The following is a 25,837-nucleotide window of genomic DNA, read 5'->3' on the forward strand; positions in this document are numbered from 1 at the left end:
GAATCATCTGTGTTCCTACATTCTCTTACAATCTGACCCTTAAATCCAAAACACAACCTTTTGGGTTCATTTTAACCCCTCAACCATCTTAAAATGCATTATACCTCGCTCAAATACTAAGACTTTAACCTTTACAATACCTGTTTAATACATTTGTGCCTTAACTTTTTTAAATTGATTATTTAACCTCTTTTTCTGACACTTGAAACCAAACCACTGATTCATTTTAAAATCTTTATTTTTTTATATATATAATTTTTTTTACAATAAGGATTATTTTAGAATTATTGCTTAATGTTAAATGTGTTTGGTTTGTTCCCCTCTGATGAACATGTCAGATAGTTTCAGAATTACTCTCACTTTATCCATAGTCAAGTGCAAAAATTTGCACCCCCCTTTCATTTCTGTATGAAAGAATATATTTTTTAATGACCTAAAACAGAAAATGTCAATCTTTCACAGAGCTGTGAAACCGTTGAAAAGCATGAAATGGTGACCGCAGACATATAGACACAAGCAAAGAGTGGAAAATAAATCAGAAAAATCCAAAAACAAGGAGTAGGATGTTGAATTTTTAGGAAAAGTATGGAATAAAGGTCTACATGTATGTTATATTTGATTGTTTAGTATTTCCTTATTTATGATGATGAAGGAAAGCCTAAATTGTATTAAATGTCTTTATGGTGGCATCATTTCAAAATTAGGGTGCACAAACTTTTGTATCTCTTATTAAAGTCTACATACAGTGCTTTAGAGCCTTAATCTTCAATTGGATGATAGCCAGTGTACATTTCTCCCACTCTTTTTTGTTTTTTGAGATGACTTTATTAAAATGAGAGAAAGTCATGCTGAAGGTTAGATCCTTTGCTCTATTTTCTCTTTCCATTTTAAATTCTAGTGCACAGTGTTGCTATATCAGGCTTAGAGTCGTGAGTTAGCTTTAGCGTAACAGGTAAAGATGCTCTCCCTGTAATGCATTGTGTTGGAAGTGGAGTAACTTTAATACTGACTCTCTCCAATCCCGTGCTTCTCTCCATGCTTCAGGGAAGATGGTGAAAAAAGTGTGCCCCTGCAACCAACTCTGTAGTAATTATCTCTCTCTCTCTCCTTTTTTATGTCCCCTACTCTTCCTGTCCTCCTTTCCTCCTCCTCCTTCCTCCTTCCTCCCTCATTCCCTCACTTCCTGTTGTCCTGTTCTGCTCTTTGTGTTTGTGTACGTGTGTGTGTGTCTGCGTGTGTGTGTGGCTTGTTTGAGCATGACACGCTGTGCACTGCTTAGCATTCCTTCCTGACTTGAGCATTTCAACTGGTATGTCAACTTTAACATATTTTCCACTAAATTTGAGCCAGTGTCCTTTTATCACTTTGCTGCTTGTTGTTTTCTTGCAAAAACGCTCAAAGAAAATCAAGCACGCACTTCACCGAGAGGCAAGTGAATACACTCCAAACGGACTAGCCTCTCATCCTATGACATCCAAGCCAATCTAAAGCCCCGCATTCCGCGCACTAACTCTTATGTACCGAGGGTTGGGTTGCATTTTTTCTTAGGGCTAAATCGATAAAATTTGCTATATTAATATAAAGAATGAGCTGTGAATAATGGTCTGTCATAAAGCACACTCTGGCATGGAAAACATCAATTCTTTAGGCCACAAGAAGCAAATCTATTTGAATCAATTAACTTGTAAGAAGTTCAACTGTTTTTTTGGCCCAGTGGCATTAAAATCGTTTAATTTTAATATATGGTGCATGTCAAGTTATCAAGTCACCATCCTGCTTTCAAGTTCGCATGGAAGGTCCCACAATGAATCGATTTTCTGATTCCATGCATTGAAAACTAAAAGTCAAGCCCAAAGCTTTGGAGTCGATTCGACACATTTGAAAACGATTCGGTCCACGCGAATACGGCAGATCTGAATCTTTCAGTTAGAGAGACAGTCAGTGGATAGTTGTCTTTATTTTGCATGTGACTTGCCAGAATTCAACAAATCAGGGATTGAAATGCAGATAAGAATTAAGCATTTAACAGTGCTGTTGTATAAATATTAATAATGTTGTATTGCTGTTAGTGACCTCTTATTTAACTAAGCCTAGTTAAGTAATACTTGAAATACTGGAAAGATGTACTTTTAATCATTTTTTTTGTTAGTGTATTTTTAAAATAATCCAACTAATTGTTAGTTGTAACCATTTTCTTTCTTCTCTATGCTCATTCACTTTATCCCCACCCATCAGAGCTATAATACACTGCAAATTAATGTGCTTTATTGCTTACTTATCTAACTTTGCTTAGGGAACTAACATTGTATTGCGAGTTCAACGCCCCGCCTGCTATGAAGCGTATAAAACCTGCCATAAACTGCACATGGCTCTGAAACTTCTCATCAGAGCAAAGTGAATGGACGTCATCCAGTTAAATGCTGAAGTCGAGCCGTGTGTGCAACTTCCTTCTAGTGTTTTGCTTCTGTGAATAGCTTTGCTTCAGGCTTTGTTCTTGGTGCCATGTCTCCATTTTTCTCTTTTCTTTCTTTGCTGCTGCTTTATTGGAGGCCTTTTGTTCTGCACTAGAGGCTGATCCTCTTCTAGCATCATCAGGAAAATACAGTTTCTCCATTTCGTTCCTAACAGCCCAAACCCGTGCACCAGGCTTTCATTCAGATAATTAATTTGTGTTCATTTTTAATTCTTTTGCTGTACACGTCTGCTGCTCTTCATTTTTCCTCAAACACATGAAACATGAACATGAGTAATAACACAAGAGTCAGCTTGCATGCATCAGTTATCCTCAGACATGTCCATAGGAGCCAAGGTGATGCATTTAATATATAAGCATCCCTATAATTAAATGTACATTTTTTTTTTTTTTTTTTTTTTTTTTTTTTTGGGGGGGCAAGAAAATTTTTTTTGAAATTAGTCTAATGGGCAAAAAGTAGATTTTGCTCCACTCAGAATTAAACATCATTACTAGCAAGAAATTTTTAAATTATTTTCACTACTAATTCATGATCAGCTGCGGTTATGTGAATAAACAGACTTGTCAGAGGAAAACCTTGTTCAAAAAAAGAAAAAATGAAATGAAGCCCATAATAATTGACAGGATCCACTTTGAGTTTGAGTCATCGCAGTTCATTTAAGGTTACAGCAGTGGAACTTAAACTCCACAGTAAACTCCATTTCCATTGCCATGTGTTGCTCTTTGGCTCCCTCTAACGCCGCTGTAGCTCACTGCAGCAAGCCAGAGCGTGAGATTGAAGCTTAACAGACATGAGATGAGACTGGAGCACCATGAATGTGCTTTCACTGATGTCTTAATTCTTTCACCGTGCCCCTGTTTTTCAGGCTGGATTCAGAGAGATAAAATTATCCCTTTAGCCTCAGAGCGGACCTCCAGGTGCTCATTAGGGCTTTTCACCACCGTCACTGTTCCCCTACACACCTAGTGTGACGTGATGTATATGAGAATATACATGAACACCTCGATATGCTCTGTGTGCTTAGATTGTATCTGTTAATCATGTTTATAATAGGATGCACCTAAATATCTCTCTCGCTCTGTCTCTCTCTTCGCTGCAGGGACGAACAGCACAAACACAGTGGGCGGACCGGGGCAGGGGCAGAACCAAACGCAGCCACCTTCCACTGCGTCCCAGAGCCGCAAGGGCACGTTCACCGACGACCTGCACAAACTGGTGGACAACTGGGCCAGAGATGCCATGAACCTGTCGCAGGGCAAGAGGGGACCGAAACCCCAGCAGCAGGCCCCGTCTCAGGGCCACAGCTATGAGGTAAGATACTGCACTAACCACTGAGAGCCATAATTCTTATTTTTATCCAGGAGACGATCACTGCAGTGACCCTTTTGATATATTTTTCTTAATCTGGTACACTCATGAGGAGCTTTATATGTGATCAACTTTGTCTAGGACTGGAAAGTAGTGTCAGAGTTTAGTAAACTTAGTATAAATGATAATGTAATGCCTGAAAATTCACAAAAAAGACCGAACAGTCTTGCATAAATGTCCGAACCGAATGTCAGCATAAATATAAATATACAGTAGAGTGCAAAAGTTTGTACCCCCATGGTTTCTGGGTGAAAAGACCTAAACATACCTACCATATACAGTTGATCTATTTAAAAGTAACAATTTTAGTAAGTTACAAATGAAATGTCGGTGTATCTTGCAGCAAGATATTTATCCAAAAAATCTTTTTTCCCCTGGACCTAATTTGAACAAGGCAGCGTATAATATCCAGTAGAGTTGTAACAGATGTGTCAGAAATATAGTAACAATTTTAAGACAGTTGTAGAGGCAAAGGGTTTGGTTTTTACTCTTAATATCCACATATACATTGTTGGATTATTTTTGGGGCTACATATTTAAACTATATAATTTATATAATTCTAGATATAAGCTTAAACTTATTTCTTCTATCTCCTCAGATGATTCCTTCTGGAAGCATGGCCCGCAAGTTCTCTGCTCCGGGTCAGTTGTGTCCCAACGTGGCTTCATCCATGCCCAACCCTCCTGCTACCTCTCTGGGGGCACGTAAAGGCTCGCTGTGCCCTGCGCCTCAGTACGGCTACCCCTCTGCACCTTACAACGGCCCATGGGCCAGTGTCTCGGCCGCACACACTCAGGCCCTGGGCCAGTTTCCCGCAGCCCCGGGCGCCCTGCAGGCCTTCCACATCAACACGCTGCAAAAATCAGTCAGCAACCCAGGAGGGCCTAACTTAAGGACCACATAAGGTTGGGTCTAGCCTGTGCTAGGCCACTAAAGAGAAAAAGAGAGCGAGAGAGAGAGACAGAGAGAGAGAGAGAGACAGAGAGAGAAGGGCTGAGACGCATGAACTGGTGGTGAGGTTGGTGTGAGCTTAGGCACGTGTGTTGCACCTTTGGAAAATGGGACAGAGATAAGTCAGGGTTTGTGCACACATACACATAAACACACCTTGTGTGGATGAATCACTCCTGCACTCTGGTTTACATGCCTTGAGGTGAATGCACACTGACGCAAAGGAGAGAGAAAAATAAAAAACACAATGGGAGCAATGTTAAAGCAGCCAAAGAGGATGGTGACCATTTTTTTTCTTGTTCGAAAATCTCATGAACGTGTATAGTGATGTTGCTCCAGGGTAGCCTGGGACTAGCTTGCTAAGCTTTCCCTGACTGTTTCACTTTATTTCACACCCTTTTTGTCAGTTGAGGTCCCTGGAACCGGTGACGGAAGAGGGGAAAATGAGAAAGGTGATGGATGGTCGCCGTCTCCATTACAAACTTTCCGGCATCCTGGTATCTGCTCTAATGCTATGTAACGCAATAATTATAGAAATCAAAAGCCCATTTTAAAAACACAGAAAGTGGCCTTTAGTAGAGAAAACAAGTATTCATGTACAGCTTCTCTCTTTTTATATATAAATTGGGGTATAATTTTAAAGTTGTGTGGATTTTCACGTGGTCATAGGCCATTCAGCCACCCCTGAGAGTTTGGACTACTAAGATACTATAACTATAAAACTCCCAGCTTGCTCTGTAGTACACAGTCATGCTTACCATCCACCTCCACCTCTCTTCTTGGGAGTTTCATCTGCCCTAAAAGCGATTTAACTAAGAACAGATATTTAACAATGCTTTAACAATTGCCCTTTTTTTTGCCATTTGTAATTGTGCCTTCTGTTGGAATGGATAAATTAACCCAGTTTTACTATCTTTAAAGCCCAAAAAGTAGTCCTGTGTCATTAATTCAGTTTTGGAAAGAGCGACCAGAGGGCCTGGAGGTGAGGTGGAGATTAATTTACCCTGAGTAAGGAAGGGGTTGCCTGTCTGGCTTGTTCACGCATACTGCAAGCTGGTGAAGCTTTAAATCTACTATCTATTAGCATTGTAACAGCTTTTATAATCATGAGCGCATTAGGGACCTCTTTAAGACAGGTTGATTTTTTGAAATGTATGTTTAAATGAGAAAAGTTGTGTTCTGTACGGACCTGTATTTATCCATCAGTTATTGATGTTGAAACACTGTGATTTATTATAAATGTTGTTGGACAACATAAGTTTAAAGCAATGGTAGAGAAAGGGTGGAACTGAGGAGGATTTATTGCTATTAGGTAAAAGGTGATGTAAGGCTAGCTATTACCTTATTACAGAACTTATTGGAGACACTTTAACCCTTTTCCCCCCTTTGTATTTCTTTCATTGTATTAGATAAATGTGAATGTAAAACAGTTTCAATTAACATACTTGAATAACCGGTTTGTTTTTCCCTCCTCCCCAGTGCCCAGTAAGTGTACTGGAGTTTCTAGTGCCTTGCATTCTTCCTTTCCATTTTTTTTCTCTTTGTAATTGAATTTTGTGGCAGCAGAGGCATGTAGGCGCCTATTCGGGTGCTCGCGTGACAATTATGGTGATTAACAGGCTGTTCTAGTATACTGTAGAGATTCTGAGTTTGGTGTCATTTTTGGTTAAGACCAAAATGATCTGGAGATGTATAGTTCTAGCTTATTGCTGTTAGAAGGGGGTTATGAACGGTTTAAAGTGTTATCTAGCACAAAAGGTCAATGATAAGCTTCAGGCCTGGGCACTAGACTGGTGGACATCCTGTCTCCAATTTCCTGCCCTTAAGCCGGCTTGCCAATGTTCTCAGATCAATTGCACCCCCTTTCAAGGACCCTTGTGTAGCATGAAACTTGCCACAATAGTTGTAAATTCTTATAAATTCTGACAGCAGATAGGCAGTTGGTATAAAAAAAAAAAAGTAACCCTGTGTTTCCACTGGCAGCGATGCAACATGGCATGGCATTAATATTGAACCAGAATTGGTCATTTAGAGCATCAGAAGTGGAGCGACCATTGGCAAGAGTGGGATTAACTTTATGAAAATGAGAATCGATGTGACAAGTAACAGTGGGAATAAGGGACAGTGGTACGCCCCAACTGTTAAACATCAGTCTGGCATCTATTCACACCATTTGTAGTATGTGGTCTAGCCTACATTCTGCAGCTAGCTGTGTAGTTTATCCAGAAGCTACCAGGGAAACCATAGCAACCAGCGTTAACTCAAGATAGGGAAGTGAACAACGACTTGAGCAACACAAGGTGAGAGATCTGTGCTGGTGTGAACACGGGGTTCTGCAGGAGGTCAGTTAAAGAAGAGCTACACTGAGTTGTATAGTGTGTTTAATTGTGTCCCATATTAAAGCTTGTTTTTTGGCGTAGACGAGCCATTCGAGTCGGCGCTTACAGGAAGTGTGGTAGTCTTGTGTTGGCTGTGGATCAGAAGTGTCCAGATGAGGAAAGTAAGTTGAGTGAAGCCAGTACATTGAGAGGTTTTTGAGAGTAACTAGTTAAGAATACTTGTCCCACTGGTTGTAACCATTTTCAGTTTTTGTTTAACCAGTGAGGCCTGTATTGTCATAAATGTAACAGGCAATAAAGTGAAAGTTCAGTTCAGTAGTAATAGTACCAGGAAAAGGAAGTGTGGTAGGTGGCACATGACCAACACAAGACTGCCGCTGCTGTGCTGTAGTGTCTGAAGTGGCACTGCTTTCCTACTTGCGCTGCCCTTTATCTCATACAGTTCAGTTTATTGTAGAAATAACTGCCTTGTGCTTTTCATGCAGATCAGTAGCTTGTTTAAAAGGTCTTTTAGTAGCAATCACTTGATGCCACTCAGAACGTTGACAAAAACCAAATAGAACAATTTGTTAGTGTAGGTTAGAACGTCTGTGTAGACCCAGTCGGTGGATGTGTCGCAGCGTACCTGTGAAATTCACATAGAGCAGAAAACGGCAGCTTTATAAATCCATAGAGCGGCATGAGCATGTTACAACTACCAGGCATAGAGCAGTGAACCTTGTCATCTTAACTACTGATCACTGATAGGAACTGCTAGATTACACGCCATTGCCTTAAAGCATAGCTGTCTGCATCTGGTACCAGAAAAGTTCACATTATTAATACAGTCCATTTATAGAGAACTACAGAATAGATTAGCAACTGTTTACTCTCTGTGAGTGGCTGTATTGTACTTTCACTATTTACAAACAAAAGGTTTTAACAACTTGGTTTTTTTCCCACTTAGTTCATACTCAGTGCTTTATCTGTAATTGTAGAACGCAGTGCTTAGTTTGGTTTTTCAAGCTGCGAGCAAATCCACATTTTCCAGTTCCGTTAATTCCGTGTTCGAATGAAACCCACACGACTAGCATAAGAGTGCCATTCCTACATTTCCCATGAGTTGTAGTTTGCTCCGATTTTAATTCCATAAACTGAGCACCTTGTTTACGGTTAGAAAAGTGATATTTAGTAGCTGCAGTGCAGAATATGCAATATATCTAATAATGGGATACACTGGGTAGAGACCATGTCCCTGGTTTACTCCAGTAGTAAGGAGAATTTACTGAATTCACATGTGTTATTACTCCAGTATCACTTTTTTTTGTTTGGAACGTAGACACTGCTACCGTTTTAAAAAATATTATTCTGTTTACGTCTTCACTTTCCACCTGTTAAAAATTGCCGCTTAGCAAAGTGCCAATATGTAGAAATGCAGTTCACTGCACCACCTGACACATTCAGTTAATAATAAACATGCTTGTCTTTCTGGGAAAAAGAACTTGCATGCTACTTCGGTCACTAGTGATATTTACCACAACGTCACAACAGTCTCCTGCATTCATTGATAGAAGTTTTTTTTTATTTTCCATTTTGTCTCCTGTGGAAAGAAATACATCCGAACAGTGTGTTTACTTAATGCTACTGACCTGTCATTAAGTTATTTTGTTTTGTACTACTATATGAGTTCTTGTTTTACAATGTTGTGTCTCTGCCATTTAGTGACTTCAGTGATTTTTTTTTTCCATACACTATTTAACATTGTGCAAAATGTTAAAAAAAAAAAAAAAAAAAAAAAAAAAAAAGTTGAATAAAATGAAAACCAAACAAAAACATGTCATGAATCATTGGCAGCATTTAATTGTTTAAATGGTTTGCACTATAGGATGTTGAAGCTTCATATAAAACTGTGCTTTGCGCTCCAATAAAACACAATTTGTTACCTTATTTGTATATTTAATAAATGAAAGGCATTTAAATAAATTGCACTGTTTGCCTTTGATGAGTGGAAAAGCACATTTTGTGCTAAGACCCTTTGAATCCTGTCTTCTTAAATGTTAGGATGTAGCCATGGTAAAATGTATATATATATGTATATATGTGTATATATATATATATATATATATGTGTATATATATTTTTTTGCTGCTATGTATATAGCAAAATATTTTGAATATAGTCAAATATATCTAGTATTTCCTATTATATAATTAAAATAAACCAAATACATGATTGACTAATTTCAAGCTTGAAATAATCTTGTTCTGTTGGTAGATAATTTTTCTAATTTTAAGCATTTCTAGAAAGACAAAAGATTATCTGCCAATAGAAGAATACATTTTAAAATTTGAAATTAGAAAAGCGTCTAAAAACAAGCTGTATAATCTCATATTTATAATACTCATAATAAATATTAGATAAATTTGCTCATAATGTAGATATTTCACTTGCCAAGATACAATTTATTTTATTATTTTTTTTTTTTTACACAAGTGTTATTCCTGAGTAACCTTGAAAAACACCAAACTACAAGAAAGTGCTGGTTTTCACAATAATGTACAATATATGGCCAAAGGTTTGTGCACCCCTGACCATCACACCTGTATGTGTTTCTTCCCCAAACTGTTGCCACAAAGTTGGAAGCACACAATTGTATAGAATGTATTTGTATGCTGTAGTATTACAATTTGCCTTCACTGGAACTAAGAGGCCCAAATCTGTTCCAGCATGACAATGCCCCTGTGCACAGAGCGAGCTCCATGAAGACATGGTGTGTGAAGGTTGGTGTAGAAGCACTTGAAGACAGAGCCGTGACCTCAACCCCACTGAACACCCCCTGAAGAGTGGAGGTTATTATAACAGCAAAGGTGGACAAACTCCATATTAATGCATATGGATTTGGAATGGAACGTTCAATGGTCAGGTGTCCACATACTTTTGGCCATATAGTGTATGATGTATAACATAATGATGCTATGTTCACTCCATGTCATGATGCATGGAGCAGTGATGAGCACTGGTGTTCAACTCCAGAGCAAGTTTTTCTGGTCTAACACACGCGCACACACACCTGCTTACTTTACCTGATCATTAATAGGGTGACCCCCTATACTGCATTTTACTGAAGAGTCCCAAAAATCTAACGTTCGTCCTGAATGCTGCACAAACAAACCAAAAAGCCATGCAATGCAGCGGCGTGGATTGTTTTTCACGTCATTTAATTCTATATAGTGTAAGACAGGTTCTCAAACTTTCTGGCAACAGGAACCCCTTGTAAAATAAATTTCACAGACCCCTCAGCACAGATTAACTATTTAAATATTAGGCTCATTAGTTAAATGTGGGCAGTAATATTCTGACTATTTATCTTTCCAACAGCAGAACACATTAAGCCCAAGTTGACATTATTTATAGGCCCAAATGCTTTTGAGTTACTGAGGTTTGGATTAAACCCAGTCAATTCCAGTGACCTGTATAATGGTGGCTTGTAATTTCCTGTCTATGCTTCAGGGAACCCTGGGGTAAGCCTGGAGCCCACTTTGAGAACCACTGGTACCACTGGTCCTGCTGTGAGGTGTATTTTTCTAGGTGTCATAACACTTTTATCATGTTTTAATAGTAATTTTGAAAAGCCAGATGATTACAGGTTCTACAATCAGTGCAATAGGAATGAAGAAACAATACGATGATTTAAAAAAAATGGATTTTGGATAGTGATGCCTCCTGGAAAGTTCCTCCCCTTTTGCAAGCACAGCCACACCCATGAGTATGGTTTAGGGCTGTGATTGGACAGTGATTGCATTTCAGTGTAGCACAACTGTAGCATACTGATGAAAGTAAAATGCAGTGCAGCAGCGAATTACATTCACTTCTTGTTCTTCATTGAAGTGATGAAGGAATGTAAGTCCAATGCGCTGAAGGTTTTGCTTTTCAGTGTGGTAGGTTTTCTGAAGAGCAGTAACGTGTGTATTGTGTTTCATGTTTTCTCATCAGTGCTCTATCTGGTATGAAGTCTTCTCCATACTCTTCCACCAATCCATCACTGGAAAGGGGCTTTGAGAGCAGATGCTATTTGGATGGTGTATCATTTTCAGTAGTGCAGTAACACTGAGCTGTTATCAGATACTCCAGTATCAATGTACCGGGATTCCAGGAAGAAGCTCAAGGGAATGGCTTCAACAAATACTGTGGGGGTTAGGCTAAGTGCCATTCATTTTGGAACCAACTTAAAAATAGTGTTGAAATAAAATCATACAGAGCTGATTATGTTTGAACTCAAAATATCATTAACAATGGGTGCCGAAGAAAGGTGTGAGATCTTTCCAAAGTTTCAGAGGCACAAAGACTCTATATAATATAGTATTTTATTTGAACATTTTTATTTTATTACAGGCTAAATGTGGATGCATAGGTGATATAACTGCATCAGCACCTGAACTCAGCTACAGCTTTACTTTTGTTAGCAAAGAAGACACAAGACCCTGCATAAATAATAAAGCATTAGAGCATTTTTAAAGCTTTATCCGCCCTTCACACTGCCTGTATTCACCTCAACATAAACCACTGGCTCATACAGGTTTCTTAATACACTCCCTGTGGGGTTTTTTCCCCCATTCTAATGAACGTAAATATATTTTAACACAAAGTATCTTCTCCAAAATAAAATATAATCTAAATATAAATCAAAGCAAGAACTTAAACCTTTCCTATCTTAATTTTTATTTCTCTCTCTCTCTATATATTATATTATACTATATAAACAAAAATATAGATCCTACTCTTTATTCAACAGTCCATATTCATTTCCAGCCTCCTGTTCCGGCTGTAGCATTCTTTTAGCTTCATTCACCTCATGATCATTTAAGTCAAAACATCTTACCACAGGCTATATAGATCACTTCTTCCATGCCCTCGGCCATTTCTGTTACGTATTTAAGAACGGTGAGTAATTAGATCTGCAGAGCAATTAGAGAATAAATTGAATGAAGTTCTCTATGGAGATTATGTTAAATATGAGTGCAGGGATTTGTATAGTAAATGCATTTTCAGATCCTGCTGTCCTGTTCTTCATGTCACTCAGGTGAAGACTTAATGCTCAGATGATGCAGTCCATGATGTGGATTTGCAGAGTGTCCAGATCAGGAAGGACTTCCCCACATTTAGGACAAGCATGCTCAGGAATATTCACCTGCTGCTGCCAATCAACTGAGAGAGAAACAAAGAGACCAGAGATACCTTTTTACTCTTTTTATCCTCCACTCATGTTAGACTCCCTGGTTGTAATCCCAGTAGAGACGACCATTCTAACAAGACCTATTCGATTATAAGTTACAGAACTGCCACTTTCTGCAGTCAGTTCGTGGAGTTCGGGATTCTTAATTATTATACCACTGTGTTGTTGATTAATTTTCTAACAGCAGCTCTGACAATAGTTCCGGCTTCAATTTTTATATTAATGTGCTTGGTCTAATACATTATTGTTTCTCTAGTAACAACTAGTTCACATGGATTTGTATGGCAGACACGTCAAATAAATTGTTGATATGGTGAGGTTTTCTGTGAGGACACATTTATGTAGTATTTCTGGAAGGAGTCTCCAGTGTCAGTGCTTTGTAACAGTCAGATTTCCTTTAATTATTTGAAATGGGAAAGTCTTCACTGCAGGAGAGTTTATGTGGTTTTTTGCAGTTTCTCTGGAATATGATTAGCTGCAATTTTTTCTTATTAACTTCCAGAGAGAGGAAAAACGAGTGTCTGGAATCTTGTTTCAAGGACGTTCCATGACATTAAACACACCTATAAATGGATTAATATTACTTCATTCTCTGCTAAATAACAAAATTGTAATCATTGGCAAATTGCAAATTGGTACAAGAGGAATAAAACACTTCGGGCTTTGCGATGTGAAATAATCAACTTTGGGTCAGTAATAATAACTTCACTCCACACTGTTGTTGATTATTTTCCTATAACAGAATACCCCAAATGTTTTATTCCTTACTAACTGTTAAATTTAATCGTTATTAAACTATGTTTCACCAGCGGTCTTAGAAAGACTACAGTTTAAACACCCTTAAAACGGGTTTTTACCTTTTTTCAACTGTTAAAACTGCCTTTACTTCAGTTGCTGAATAATTAAGGCTGGGATCTTGCCACTGACATCAGTAGCACCTCATTAGGAAGAAATGATTATTACTCATGCTGTAGCAGCTTACCTCTGCCACCCTGCAGGTGATGGTGTGGAGAAGAATCGCCTGGGTTTGCACCACGAGGCACATGTCTCCTCTGCATCTCACTCATAGACTGCCTGTGCCAAAAAAACACATCGGTTCTGCTTAATACAGAGATGTTGGAGACAGATTTAGAGCAAAAATACACACACAGCAAAAGACAGACAAATTGTACCTGCCCATTGACTCCACCTCATCCTGTAGCTGGATGTTCTGCTTCTTGAAAAACTCCAGCTGAGCAGCCAGGCGCTCTTTCTCCTCGTGAATCTTCTCCCTCGCAGCTCGCTCGGCGTAGAAGTCTGAGGAATAAACCTCTGCCTGTCAGCACACACACACACACACACACACACACATTAAGTAAATATTGCAGTCCATCAATTCACTAGACCTAGGATGCCAAACATACAGTCCATCAAATAAATTTAGAATCTATGTTCTAAATTAAAATCGTCCTGTAACTGAATTGAAAGATTGTTTTTAAAAACAGAGCTAGTCTCTATTAAGCCACTAGGGGGCCAAAGAGAGAAATAAATGCAGAGCCATGCTACTGACAAAATGAGCTAATTTATTAGAAAGCTATTAAATCTGATGCTGTAACCTTGTCTTTTTCCAAAAGAACCAATTTATGGGTTTCACAGCAATGGGGTAAATACTTCTGCAGTCACAACTTTTATGTTTTTTATTTGTAAAATAAATGGGATCATGTACCAGTCTCTAGAGTTATACAATACAGAACGGTGCAAAAAAATAAAAAAATAAAAACAACATCCAGTGAGAGGCAGGAGTGGAACCCGATGTGGTCTTCTGCTGTTGAAGCCCATATGCCTTGAGGCTCGACGTGTTGTGCATTCTTCTGAGATGCTTTTCTGCTCAACACGGTTGTAAAGACTGGTTATTTGAGTTACTGTAGCATTCCTATCAGCCAGTGTGGACATTCTCCTCCAATGTCTCTCATCAATACAACATTCCTGCCCACAGAAATGCCACTCAACTGATGTTTTTTTTTAAACACCACTTTGTGTAAACTCTAGAGACTGTTGTGCATGAAACTCCCAATGAAATTAAATATTCAAACCAGCCCATCTGGCACCAACAACCATGCCACGCTCACTGAGATCACATTTTTTTCCTCATTCTGAGGTTTAATGTGAACATTAACAGAAGCTCTTGATCTGTATCTGCATGATTTTATGCATTGCTCTGCTGCCACATAATTGGCTGATTGGATAATTGCATGAATGAGCAGGTGTACAGGTTAGAACAAACCCTAGCTGTAAACTCTGACACACAGCACCTGAGCCTTAAACACAGAGATGGTCTCCAGCTCTTTGTCCTTCTCACACAGCTCTTGCTTCATTATGTCGATCTTTTGCTGCTTGTCTGCTAAAGCTTGTTCTGCTGCAACCATTCTGGACTGAAGCTCACCATACTCCTCCCGTGATACAGTTCCCTAAACACCGCACACACAAAATTGTTAATTAAAAAATGATCAAATTTGCCATATAAATGATAAATACAGTGTATAAATACACATACACATCATTCCTGAGGACTAACCGAAATAAAATTGAATATTACAAAATGAAAATAATAAATAATCAACATTAAAAACACAAAACAGTCCTAATGTTGTTGTTAGTAATGTTGTAAAGCATGTGAACGGTCACCTGTCGTTTCTTATTCTCTTGCTGAAGTTCTTCATAATCCTCAAACAGCTTGGTGTACGCATCCTTCAGCTGCGCCAAATCATTCCTGAAGGGGGTTAAAGAGAAAAGGTCACACACTCTTCACATTTCAATTTCCAACAGCACACGTGTACAAAGATCATTCAAGCATCATTTATATTCACTAGTCAAATGTCCAGAATGTTTCAATATATATTTTAACCTGAATATCTTTCCTTTGAAACAGATGAATCTACTGATTTTGTGTAATGGCTCAGTTTCTTCATTTGTGCCTTCTGGTAAAGTATAACAGAATAATGTAAATAAATAAAACCCTTTGGAGTGGTGTGATGAACTGGAGTTACTGTTACCACCCTGAAGTTGATTATTTTATTATAACACCGTGACCCGAAGTGTTTTATTCCTCTTATACCAAAGAAACTGGCCAGCAATTTGTTTTTTTTTTTAACTAGCTGAAGAATGGCACATCTTACATTTTTTTTCATTTGTAGTTACATTTAATGTTGTGGAACTTCCATGAAACAAGTTAGTTCCTGTTCTCGCTTTGTGACATAAAGTCGTTTCCTCACCAGCCTCTCTATTTTATCAGACAAACAATGCAGCTTGTCATGTTACCGCAAAAGAGAAAAGTGCAAACTCCTGTCCTGAAGACTTTACCTTGTTGGAAAACATACTAGTGTTATAACCCGCTGACACCAGAGGCTTCTTCCATAAATGTTAAATAAACGTCTCCTTACAGAAAACGATTATGTTTTTCTTTCTTAGGTAGCAGCATGTTTTTTAGTGTGCACCATGTTTAGGTTGTTACTACAGAAACGATAACATACAAGAAAGAGTGCATTAATATAAACCCATGATCCGAGTCATGCTTTTGACACCTTAACACCTAGCCATATACATAATTCACACCTTCTGCCCAATCAGATTTGAGAATTCAGCAGCGCTGTGGTATAAGTGAGATCTAAATCTAGCTGTGTTTAATGTTTGTACGCTGGTCAGACCTTTCCTCCTGAACCTTCTTCTGCTCCAGTTTGTTGGCAGCCTGCATGCTCTCCAGCTGCACCTTCAGTCTGTCGTTCTCAGCCTGCAGCTGCTCTCTCTCCCCGAGCTGAGTCTTCAGCGTGCCCAGGTCCTGCTCCAGCTCCTTACACCTGTGTTATCATCTCAGTACTGTTACACTCTCATGGAGGTGACACTCATTAACATACTACATCAGATAATATGCTCGCTAGCACTCTTAGTCACATTATTACTGGTATACTGTGGTTGTAACGGAATCAAAAATAAAAAAGAGCTAGTCACTGTTATTCCACTGTGCACTAAACAGAGCAATAAACTCAGTTAATGCGCTAATGACATCTACGTCTCTTTCCAAAGTACCAATTTAGGCATTTCACAGCAACGAGGGGTGAATACTTATGCAATCACAACTTTTATTTGTAAATAAGTTTGTAATATATATTGATTATTTACCCCCAATTTCAATATTATAGACTATTCTGTGTAAATTCATGATTTACAATCCCAATTAAGTCCATTTCGGTTCCAAACTGTTTGTGGGATGCAACCTTTTACACTGAACTGTACATACAGATATTGGAGTGTATGATGTTTAGTGTGAAAGACCTGTCCTGGAAGTTCTTCTTCATGTTCTCCGCCTGGTCCAGTTTACTCTGAGCCTGCTGCAGCTCTTTAAACAAATTCATCAACTGAGTCTTCAGGTTCTCCACCTCAGAGGCAGACTGGAACACACACACACACACACACAGTAAGCTTCAGCAGTATCCTTGTCCTACTCTTTATAGGACACTGTAATGCTGTCTTCAGACTAACTCTAATTTTTCAGCTCTGACTCACTTTGGCTGTTTCCTCCTGAGAGCTCTTGCTCTGCGCTTCCTGTGTAGCGGTCACACAGGGCAGAGACGTCTGCGTTCCACTCTCACTGTTGGGTTCCTTCAGCTCCAATTCTGCAATCCTTCAGGAAAGGACATGGATGAATACAAGCGTGTGTAAACAATATACGGTATACTGTTAGCTGTTCTGTATTTCTGTATGAATATGAACGCCAGCTACACAAATTTGGAGTGTTCAGATACATCATGCAAGACAGTTCTGCAGACGTACACTCTGTAAAACACTACAAATCACCCTTCGACAGAAGGCAGTGTTTAATCAGTCAGTGCAATAGCCTGTAACTGACACATATCTGAGAAAGTCAGAACCTGTGGGTGTGTTTCGTTTATCAGCATTTATCTCAAAGGTACATTATCAATGCACAAACAATACTGAACATATACTATATCATTTACAAAACAGATGAACAAAAAAACAGATTTTCCTAATTATCTTTTTTTACAATGTCTTGCATAAGTATTCACTCCTCCTTGAACTTTTCCATGTTGTACCGTTACAACCCACATGAATGGACTCAAATTTTTAGCTTGCTAATGAAGAATTACTCATCACTGGGACATTTTTGTCATTAGCTGAGTTTATGGCCCTGAGTTTACTGTTTATTGCCCCCTAGTGGAATAATGCAGCACTTTTTTCCAACCTTTCATTTCAATTACAGTCCACAAGGTTGGTCCCTGCCCATGCACTGAATATTTGTTGCCCATATAAAAACCATATAATATGTAAAGCAGTAAAAAAGCAGGGGATTAACTGGCTGTTAGCTGGACTGGATTGAATTGTGTAATGGCTGTAACAGAGACTGTAGAATGAACATCTCTATATCTATACCCCCATTAAAAATGCTAGAATAACTGTACTTGAATATGCCATGTCATGTATATACAACATCAATACAATATACAACTGCATTGTTACATTTATTTATCAGCAGCCAAACCTGTCAAAATTACCATCACAATCACAACTCTTTTGTTTATAGTTAACAAGCCACCTAGCATGACAGTTCTACAGCTAAACAGGTCTGTGTACCACATCATCCTCTAATCTTGGACGGGACTGGTCCAAAGTTATGAGGTTTATTTAGTGACTTGACTATCTTAGCTAATATGTAAACCTGTCTCTATGTTAAATAAGAAAAGTGTGACTTTTAGGTTTCGTGCCCAAACACCTATCTATATAATGAGAATCAACCCAACAGAAGCTTTTAGTACCTCTGTGTACACAGGTATGTGTATAAGATGGAGAGTGTGTACGTGTGTGTTTCTACCTCTTCTGTGCAGCTTGTATTTGGTGTTGCAGTTGCTCTTTTTGTTGCGTCTCGAGTCTCAGAGACTGCAGGAGCTGACTCACCGTCTGCTCCTCTGATTCCAGCCGAGACCCAGCCATGTCGGATTTAATCCTGCACACAAACACACACAAAAACACATTTCATGTTCTGAGCATACCCTCCTAATCCATTATTTAAACAAACATCATGACTACAATTAAATACAAAAAAAGTATTTTAATATTTACATACTACTATTACATACAGTAGAGTGACAAAGGAAAAAGGTGGTGTCTCTGTTATGCTGTTTATTGGTATTTATTTTTCTGGCATGGTTTGGATCGACTTGTCCCCTGTAATATTATGTTAATATGACATAATTATTAAAGGATTAGATAAGCCTCAAGAGAAAAAAAAAAGCAGATCATGTACATGGAGTGTGAGAACTCTACATACGTGCTAGATGCAGAAAAGTCTTTCTGAGGAGGTAAATCTCTGGTCACGTTCATCTCACCCTCCTACAAAACATACAGTGATGAAATGTGTCTGTATAAACAAGTCTACAGTAGGTAAGAGAATGAATCCAGGAGAAAGTATTAAGGCATTTTATATGTGTGTCCTCACTGCAATGCGGATCTCAATGAAGGAATCTTCCGGAGAAGTCTGGCTCATCTTCAGCTGCAGTTCAGAGTTTATGGCTACCAGGTCGCTCTTCTCAGCCTGCAGGCGGACGATCTGACTCATTAACGCCTCCAGCTTGGCCTGCAGACCACCACCTTCACCCTGCAGAACATCAGACTCCATTCAGCAAGCCAAAATAGCCTTTAAAGCACCAAAATCAAAAATCTAAATCCTGGGTTTTCTGTGGAAAATGTTTTTTTCCCCTCCCCATGTTGTTTCTAGCTAAATAGACTGTTACCACAGCACAACTTTCACAACCTAAAGGGACACAGGTCAAGTTTCCTTCATAACAACATAAGGCATATGTCAGATAAATAACTTATAAACACTAATCAAACCTCTACAGCACCTTCAAAGCATTATAATTACACTTTACCTTTAGATATAATCATTAAAATACTTTTTAAAAAATCTTATTTTGTGCATTCTCATGCTTGAAACATCCTTTTACACCCACGAGTCACCCATTATGGGTTATTCCAGAAGGAAGTTGCATCATCTGAATTTCCTGATGATTACAGGAAGAAGAAAATTACGTCTTTACTTTACATATCTTTATTTTCAATGACATTTTGATATGAACTGGTGAGGTCACTTTAAAACTACAACCATGCTACAAATTATAGATAGAAAGTAAATTATCTTTTATCTTTAAAATTCTTTTTAAGTAAATCATTAGGATGTCCTTAATGTCCTCATGCCGTTAGCATGGATGCTAGTTAACCACATTTTTTGTATTTGCTAAATTCTATGCTACAAAAATAAATAATAACTCAAACCTGCTTTCGTTTAAGTGCAACATGCACCCATTGTGGTTAAATACATATTTCCTTAGATCCAATGTTGAAAAATGTTTTTTTATATTTACATTTTTAGGAGTTACAGCTGAATGACACTCAACCATGGAATCATCCATTTAAGTGTTGATTAAATGATGCAGAAACTTTTAGCTACAGAAGTTCTCTGCTAAGCTAGCTAGCTAACTTACCTAATGTTAATAATGAACAGAATGCTTTGTGATGGTTGTTGTGATATATTTTGACAGGTTTGGATGGTGTTAAATAAATCAGTAAGAAAATACCAATACAATACAAACCTACTTTGCCTGTGAGACATGTAAGCTAGTCTATTAGCAGTTAGCTAGCAGTTTGTTATTGTGTAATCACAGATGCTGGCACTGTAAGGTGGGTGCATGGGTGGAGATGGGTATTTTTGTGGTTTCCTGGGCTTTAAAAAACATGTATTATTGTGTAGAGATTATTTTTAATGATTTAAAATGTCATGTTTTCTCCATACACATATGACTGCTAACAGAAACTGTAAGCAGTGATCTCACCTGCTCTCCACCAGAATGCTGTTTCTCCATCTCCTGCACACGTTTCTTCAGTAGCTCGTTCTCGCTGTCCAGAGTTTGGATTCTCTGCTTGGCCTCTTCGAGTCGCTTCTCCAGGAACCCTCTCTCCTCCTTCTGCTTCTCCTTCCAGGCAGACAGACCCTCAAACCTCTCCTTCATTGTCAGATTAGTCTGTTTCAGGGCTTCTGTGCACGAGTCAGATGGAAGGTCAGGGTGTTCGAGTGTTTGTGTATCTTATGACAATATGAAATACACTTTTGTGAGCATGTTGGAGATATCATATCAGTGTTACTTACAACTAAAACAATAACCAAATGAATTAAAAAAAAAAAAAAAGTAGATTCATTACAATGAGCCAGTAAACAACCACCACTGCTACTAATTAGAAGTGATTGGACATTAGAAAACTACAGAAATGTATAATTTGAACACTAGATTGGCCAAAGCTAAAGCCATTAAAACAGAGATGGCAAGCAAAAATGACAAACAACAAGCAGGAAGGAAGACACAACATTGTTTTAAAGTATTATTTCAAAGAAAACTAAGCCTGGGACTCCAGACTACATGTGGCACCATTCAGATAGTGATTGATAGTGGGTTTGTTGGTAACGCTGCTGTGCTGTTGTGTAGTTAGTGTTTGATAGGCTTTTCATTTCAGTTTCTATGTGTGCATGTGTATTTGAACAGGCCTGTGTTACTACCCTTAGCCTATACAACATAATTACATCATTAAACTCCAGTGAGAATGTTGTTAAATTGTCCACATGGCACTAATTTTAGCCTTTCATTAACAGGAAACATTTCATCAGTTGTTTAGCAACGTGATGGGGAATGAATAGGTTACACGTACACAAGCCAGAATGGCTCTATGCTGCGCTATAAAAAACAGTTACATCCTGCATGGCTCTATATATGATTAAGAACAAAATATCGCAGAAAGCTGAACTTTTTTAATATTATTAGTCAAAATTGCATTTTTAACATTGTGGATGCAAGTTTGTGTACGTGATTCAAACAGTGATTTAGGCTATGGCAAATATAATAGCCTAAAAAAAAAAAAAAATAGGTTACAGTGTGGATTGTGAAACACATTTTACATGTAGAGCTACTGTACATATGGAACAGGAATCTGATCATCTGTTACAGGCCAACAGCATTAAGGACAAGTAAAATGAAAAGTAACATTTATTTCAACTATTTGATTTCTTATATTCAAATTGTTTCTTTATGTTACTAATTCAGTTTGAATAATTAACTAATTTTAATAATTATTATAATAGTTATTATTACACTCTACAACTACTGCTGTTTAATTTCTGAGCATATTAAAACCCATAAATATTGGCCTTATTCAGTAATGAGGATTTTAAATGCCTTTAAATCAGTACTACTGGTCTGTCTGTGGTGGTCTCTCTGTCTGTGGTGATCTCTCTGTCTGTGGTGATCTCTCTGTCTGTGGTCTCTGTCTGTGGTGGTCTGTCTGTCTGTGGTGGTCTGTCTGTCTGTGGTGGTTTTTCTGTCTGTGGTCTCTGTCTGTGGTGGTCTCTCTGTCTGTGGTGGTCTGTCTGTCTGTGGTGGTTTTTCTGTCTGTGGTCTCTGTCTGTGGTGGTCTGTCTGTCTTTGGTCCTCAGTCTGTGGTGATCTCTCTGTCTGTGGTGGTCTCCCTGTCTTTGGTCTTCATTCTGTGGTGGTTTCTCTGTCTTTGGTCCTCATTCTGTGGTGGTTTCTCTGTCTTTGGTCCTCAGTCTGTGGTGGTCTCCTTGTCTTTGGTCCTCAGTCTGTGGTGGTCTCTCTGTCTTTGGTCCTCAGTCTGTGGTGGTTTCTCTGTCTTTGGTCCTCAGTCTGTGGTGGTCTCCTTGTCTTTGGTCCTCAGTCTGTGGTGGTCTCCTTGTCTTTGGTCCTCAGTCTGTGGTGGTCTCTCTGTCTTTGGTCCTCAGTCTGTGGTGGTTTCTCTGTCTTTGGTCCTCATTCTGTGGTGGTTTCTCTGTCTTTGGTCCTCAGTCTGTGGTGGTCTCCTTGTCTTTGGTCCTCAGTCTGTGGTGGTCTCTCTGTCTTTGGTCCTCAGTCTGTGGTGGTTTCTCTGTCTTTGGTCCTCAGTCTGTGGTGGTCTCCTTGTCTTTGGTCCTCAGTCTGTGGTGGTCTCCTTGTCTTTGGTCCTCAGTCTGTGGTGGTCTCTCTGTCTTTGGTCCTCAGTCTGTGGTGGTTTCTCTGTCTTTGGTCCTCAGTCTGTGGTGGTCTCCTTGTCTTTGGTCCTCAGTCTGTGGTGGTCTCTCTGTCTTTGGTCCTCAGTCTGTGGTGGTCTCTCTGTCTTTGGTCCTCAGTCTGTGGTGGTTTCTCTGTCTTTGGTCCTCAGTCTGTGGTGTTCTGTCTGTCTTTGGTCCTCAGTCTGTGGTGGTTTCTCTGTCTTTGGTCCTCAGTCTGTGGTGGTTTCTCTGTCTTTGGTCCTCAGTCTGTGGTGGTCTCTCTGTCTTTGGTTCTCAGTCTGTGGTGGTTTCTCTGTCTTTGGTCTTCAGTCTGTGGTGTTCTGTCTTTGGTCCTCAGTCTGTGGTGGTTTCTCTGTCTTTGGTCCTCAGTCTGTGGTGTTCTGTCTGTCTTTGGTCCTCAGTCCGTGGTGGTTTCTCTGTCTTTGGTCCTCAGTCTGTGGTGGTTTCTCTGTCTTTGGTCCTCAGTCTGTGGTGGTCTGTCTGTCTGTGCTGGGCCTCAGTCTGTGGTGGTTTCTCTGTCTGTGGTGGTCTCTCTGTCTGTGGTGGTCTCTCTGTCTGTGGTGGTCTCTCTGTCTGTGGTGGTCCTCAGTCTGTGGTGGTCTCTCTGTCTTTGGTCCTCAGTCTGTGGTGGTCTCTCTGTGGTGGTCTCTCTGTCTGTGGTGGTCCTCAGTCTGTGGTGATCTCTGTCTGTGGTGGTCTCTCTGTCTGTGGTGATCTCTGTCTGTGGTGGTCTCTCTGTCTGTGGTCTCTCTGTCTGTGGTGATCTCTCTGTGGTGGTTTTTCTGTCTGTTGTCTCCCTGTTTCTGGTGGTCTCCCTGTCTGCGGTCTCTGTCTGTGGTGGTCTGTCTGTCTTTGGTCCTCAGTCTGTGGTGGTCTCCCTGTAGTAATCTTCTCACACCCACCTTTGAGCTCCCGGTTCTCCTTGATGAGGATGTTCATCTGCTGGAGCGTCTCCTCTACATGTGGTGCTCCAGTGCTCTGAGACTGAGTTGGGTGAGACAAATCCCCATTCAGAATGGGGGAACCCGAGGCCATCTTACCGCAAACGCGCTGAGTGAAAATATGTAAAATATGTAAAATGTCACTACGCACAGCAAAATGACTCAGCATGACTTCCAGCAACTAAAAGTGAAACTAAACTCGTCACCTGATGTTTATATTTGATGATCCAGGCTTGATGGAATATCTAATCAACAGTCACATTTCTAGAAATTTTTTAAAGACTTATGTGAAGAAAAGAAGTGTAAGAAATTGAGGTTTATAGTTTATAGGCTACAGGTTTCCACCCTTGGTCCTGGAGAGCCCCCTGTCCTGCACATGGCTGTGGACAGGGGGAGCTCTCAGGGTGGGTGTGTAGAGCAGGAAAACACAGCCATGTGCAGGACACAGAGTCCTCCAGGAGCAGGGCTGCAAACCTGTGGCCTGTAGCAGCTACTGCTCTGCTCTACAGACTTCAACTTTTACTTTCGTTTCTTCCTCGGTGTCTTGAAAAACATTACCATACTGAGACATCAGATTATTTCCAGATTACTGTCTGAACATCTACACAGTGTACAAAATAAGCAAAAACACACACAACACACAGCTTTTCTAGGTTAAACACAGTACTTATGTCATGTCCTGCTATTTTTTTTATCTCTAATATATAGCGCAGCAGTTTTACGATTAGTTAATATTCAAAATATACAATGCTTGGAAGAAGAAAAACAACGACGTCAGTCTTTTAAAAACAGCCAGTCTGCGATACTCACCAGGATTCACTTCTGTTTACTCCAGCTTCTCTCACTTCTCACTGCGCTTCCGGGTGTTGACGTTTCTCGCGTCTTACGACTGGTCCAGTGCTTCACGCCTCACGCAAACCTGCAGATCTGCACGCCATCACGGAGCCCCATAAGCGCACCGAGAGAGCTGGAGCATAGCCGAGCCATGTGTAAGACAAATCTGTGAAACTTCTGCGCAGACGCGAACACAGGATCAGCTGAGAGTGACGCCATGGGTTGGTGTCTTCATTGCTCGTCCGTCCGGTGGGAATCCCCCCGCCCCCGCGCGCGCGCGCGTGACCTTGCGCTTTGGTTTTTTTTTTTTGTTATGCGCGTGCAGGAGGCGGGGGACAGGATCTCTCCAAAAACCTCATGCATCACTAAATAGTGCACATATCCCTGTATGCGGTTTGGGGCATGGCCTTTATTTAAACAAAGCTATATTTATGCACTTCCACTAACAAGTAGGCTATGGAAAAGGTCACACTGGGATTTTTTGGAATACTTTGTATACATAATAAGTGTGTGAGAGGCTGAAGTCACGAGCAACATGACTCATGTTTCGGTTTTCTTTTTTAGCACTTTCCCGTCATCACCTGAATAAGAATCATGAAGAAAAAAAAAATCCCTCATGAGATCACATCAGGAGCTCCAAGCTCAGATAGCTCTCTCTCAGATCTCTTGATTGATAAGAATTAACATAATAAACAAATATATAAACATAAATGTTAACATTACCATTGCTTTTCGGTAGGGCACGTGCCGTGTACACTGTAGCCTACAACAGATCTTTACTGTAGTATTTTATTTGTACATTAGATGGCACTAACTCACTCTTCTTATCTTTTAGCACCATTAGAGCTCTTAACTGATATGGTGCACTGTTAATGCCATTATTTAAACCCATATACTATATACACTATATAACTTATATAACTATATAACACTTTCATAACACTGTATAAGGAGTGCACGGTTCAGTGGCTGTTCGAATCCAGGGATATATGAGTCGACTCAGACTCCGATTCCGATTCCAAGAGTCGATTCCGCACTTTTATTTTTTTTAAATTATTTTTTCAGTTCTCGATTTTAAGGCATAAACATAAAAGTCGGTATTGTAATAATATAGAGGTCTGTGTTACATTATTATTATGAATCATTGTATAAGGAGTAGGCTGCTCAGTAGCTGTTCTAATCCAGGGATATTTGAGTCAACTCCGATTCAGATTCCAAGAGTCGATTCCGCACTTTTTTTTTTTTTTTTATATATAAATAAATAAATAAATAAAAAGAGCTATTGTAACAATATGGAGGTTTGTATCACATTATCATGAATAATTGTATTGTATTAGCTAATGACAAGGAGCTCCAACGCACTGAAATTGACTCCCGACTCCAAGTGAGTCGAATTGAAGCCTGATTGAATTGAACTGAAGATTGATTGCCCTATGAGTAGCTCTCTATAAAGTCTATAAAGGGTGCCATTATTTAAAGCAGCATGTATTTTATAGGGAGCAGGCTCCTCAGTGGCTGATCGAGTACAGGAATATTGGAGTCGACTCCTGATACAAAGAGTCGACTCTGCGCGCAAGAGATGAATGAATGAACTGTATAGCTTTCTGGCACCCAA

At 39.4% G+C, this 25,837-nt stretch overlaps 2 protein-coding genes across 25 annotated transcripts in view; one reads left to right on the plus strand and one right to left on the minus strand.

Moving 5' to 3' along the window:
* wnk1b (WNK lysine deficient protein kinase 1b) overlaps positions 1-6,787 on the plus strand; it is a 91,245-nt gene extending 84,458 nt beyond the window's left edge. For 20 of the 23 annotated variants that reach the window (XM_026923184.3, XM_026923185.3, XM_026923181.3 and 17 more), the window contains 3 exons: positions 1,045-1,086; positions 3,574-3,785; positions 4,442-6,787. In XM_026923184.3, the coding sequence (XP_026778985.1) occupies positions 1,045-1,086; positions 3,574-3,785; positions 4,442-4,747 (560 nt within the window). In that variant the 3' untranslated portion in view covers positions 4,748-6,787. Of the gene's footprint in view, positions 1-1,044; positions 1,087-3,339; positions 3,392-3,573; positions 3,786-4,441 lie in introns of all 23 variants that reach the window. The other 3 variants (XM_026923195.3, XM_034313269.2, XM_026923193.3) reach the window with 2 other exon arrangements.
* Positions 6,788-11,458: 4,671 nt separating this feature from the next.
* optn (optineurin) lies at positions 11,459-24,385 on the minus strand. Of its 2 annotated transcripts, none has more exons than XM_026923502.3 (14): positions 24,199-24,385; positions 23,350-23,497; positions 20,226-20,476; positions 18,833-18,991; positions 18,665-18,726; positions 18,209-18,340; positions 16,885-17,002; positions 16,654-16,769; positions 16,029-16,178; positions 15,010-15,094; positions 14,637-14,792; positions 13,518-13,660; positions 13,328-13,419; positions 11,459-12,317 (listed from the first exon to the last, which is right to left on the minus strand). In XM_026923502.3, the coding sequence occupies exons 2-14, from the start codon at positions 23,480-23,482 to the stop codon at positions 12,208-12,210; spliced, it is 1,707 nt and encodes a 568-aa protein (XP_026779303.3). In that variant the 5' UTR covers positions 23,483-23,497; positions 24,199-24,385; the 3' UTR covers positions 11,459-12,207. The 2 variants fall into 2 exon arrangements, with proteins under 2 accessions (XP_026779303.3, XP_026779304.1); XM_026923503.3 differs by having other exon boundaries at positions 20,226-20,428; positions 24,199-24,383.
* Between the last annotated feature and the right edge of the window lie 1,452 nt (positions 24,386-25,837).

Source organism: Pangasianodon hypophthalmus, chromosome 18, assembly GCF_027358585.1.
Source record: "Pangasianodon hypophthalmus isolate fPanHyp1 chromosome 18, fPanHyp1.pri, whole genome shotgun sequence".
Lineage (NCBI taxonomy): Eukaryota > Metazoa > Chordata > Actinopteri > Siluriformes > Pangasiidae > Pangasianodon > Pangasianodon hypophthalmus.

Excerpts from the sequence above, each read along its gene's own strand:
- optn (XM_026923502.3), bottom strand. The coding sequence starts at position 23,482 with ATGGCCTCGGGTTCCCCCATTCTGAATGGGGATTTGTCTCACCCAACT. Across the intron at positions 18,992-20,225 it reads AGCATTCTGGTGGAGAGCAG|GGTGAAGGTGGTGGTCTGCA; the intron begins GTGAGATCACTG and ends GATGTTCTGCAG. Across the intron at positions 17,003-18,208 it reads ATACAAGCTGCACAGAAGAG|GATTGCAGAATTGGAGCTGA; the intron begins GTAGAAACACAC and ends CCTTTCCTGAAG.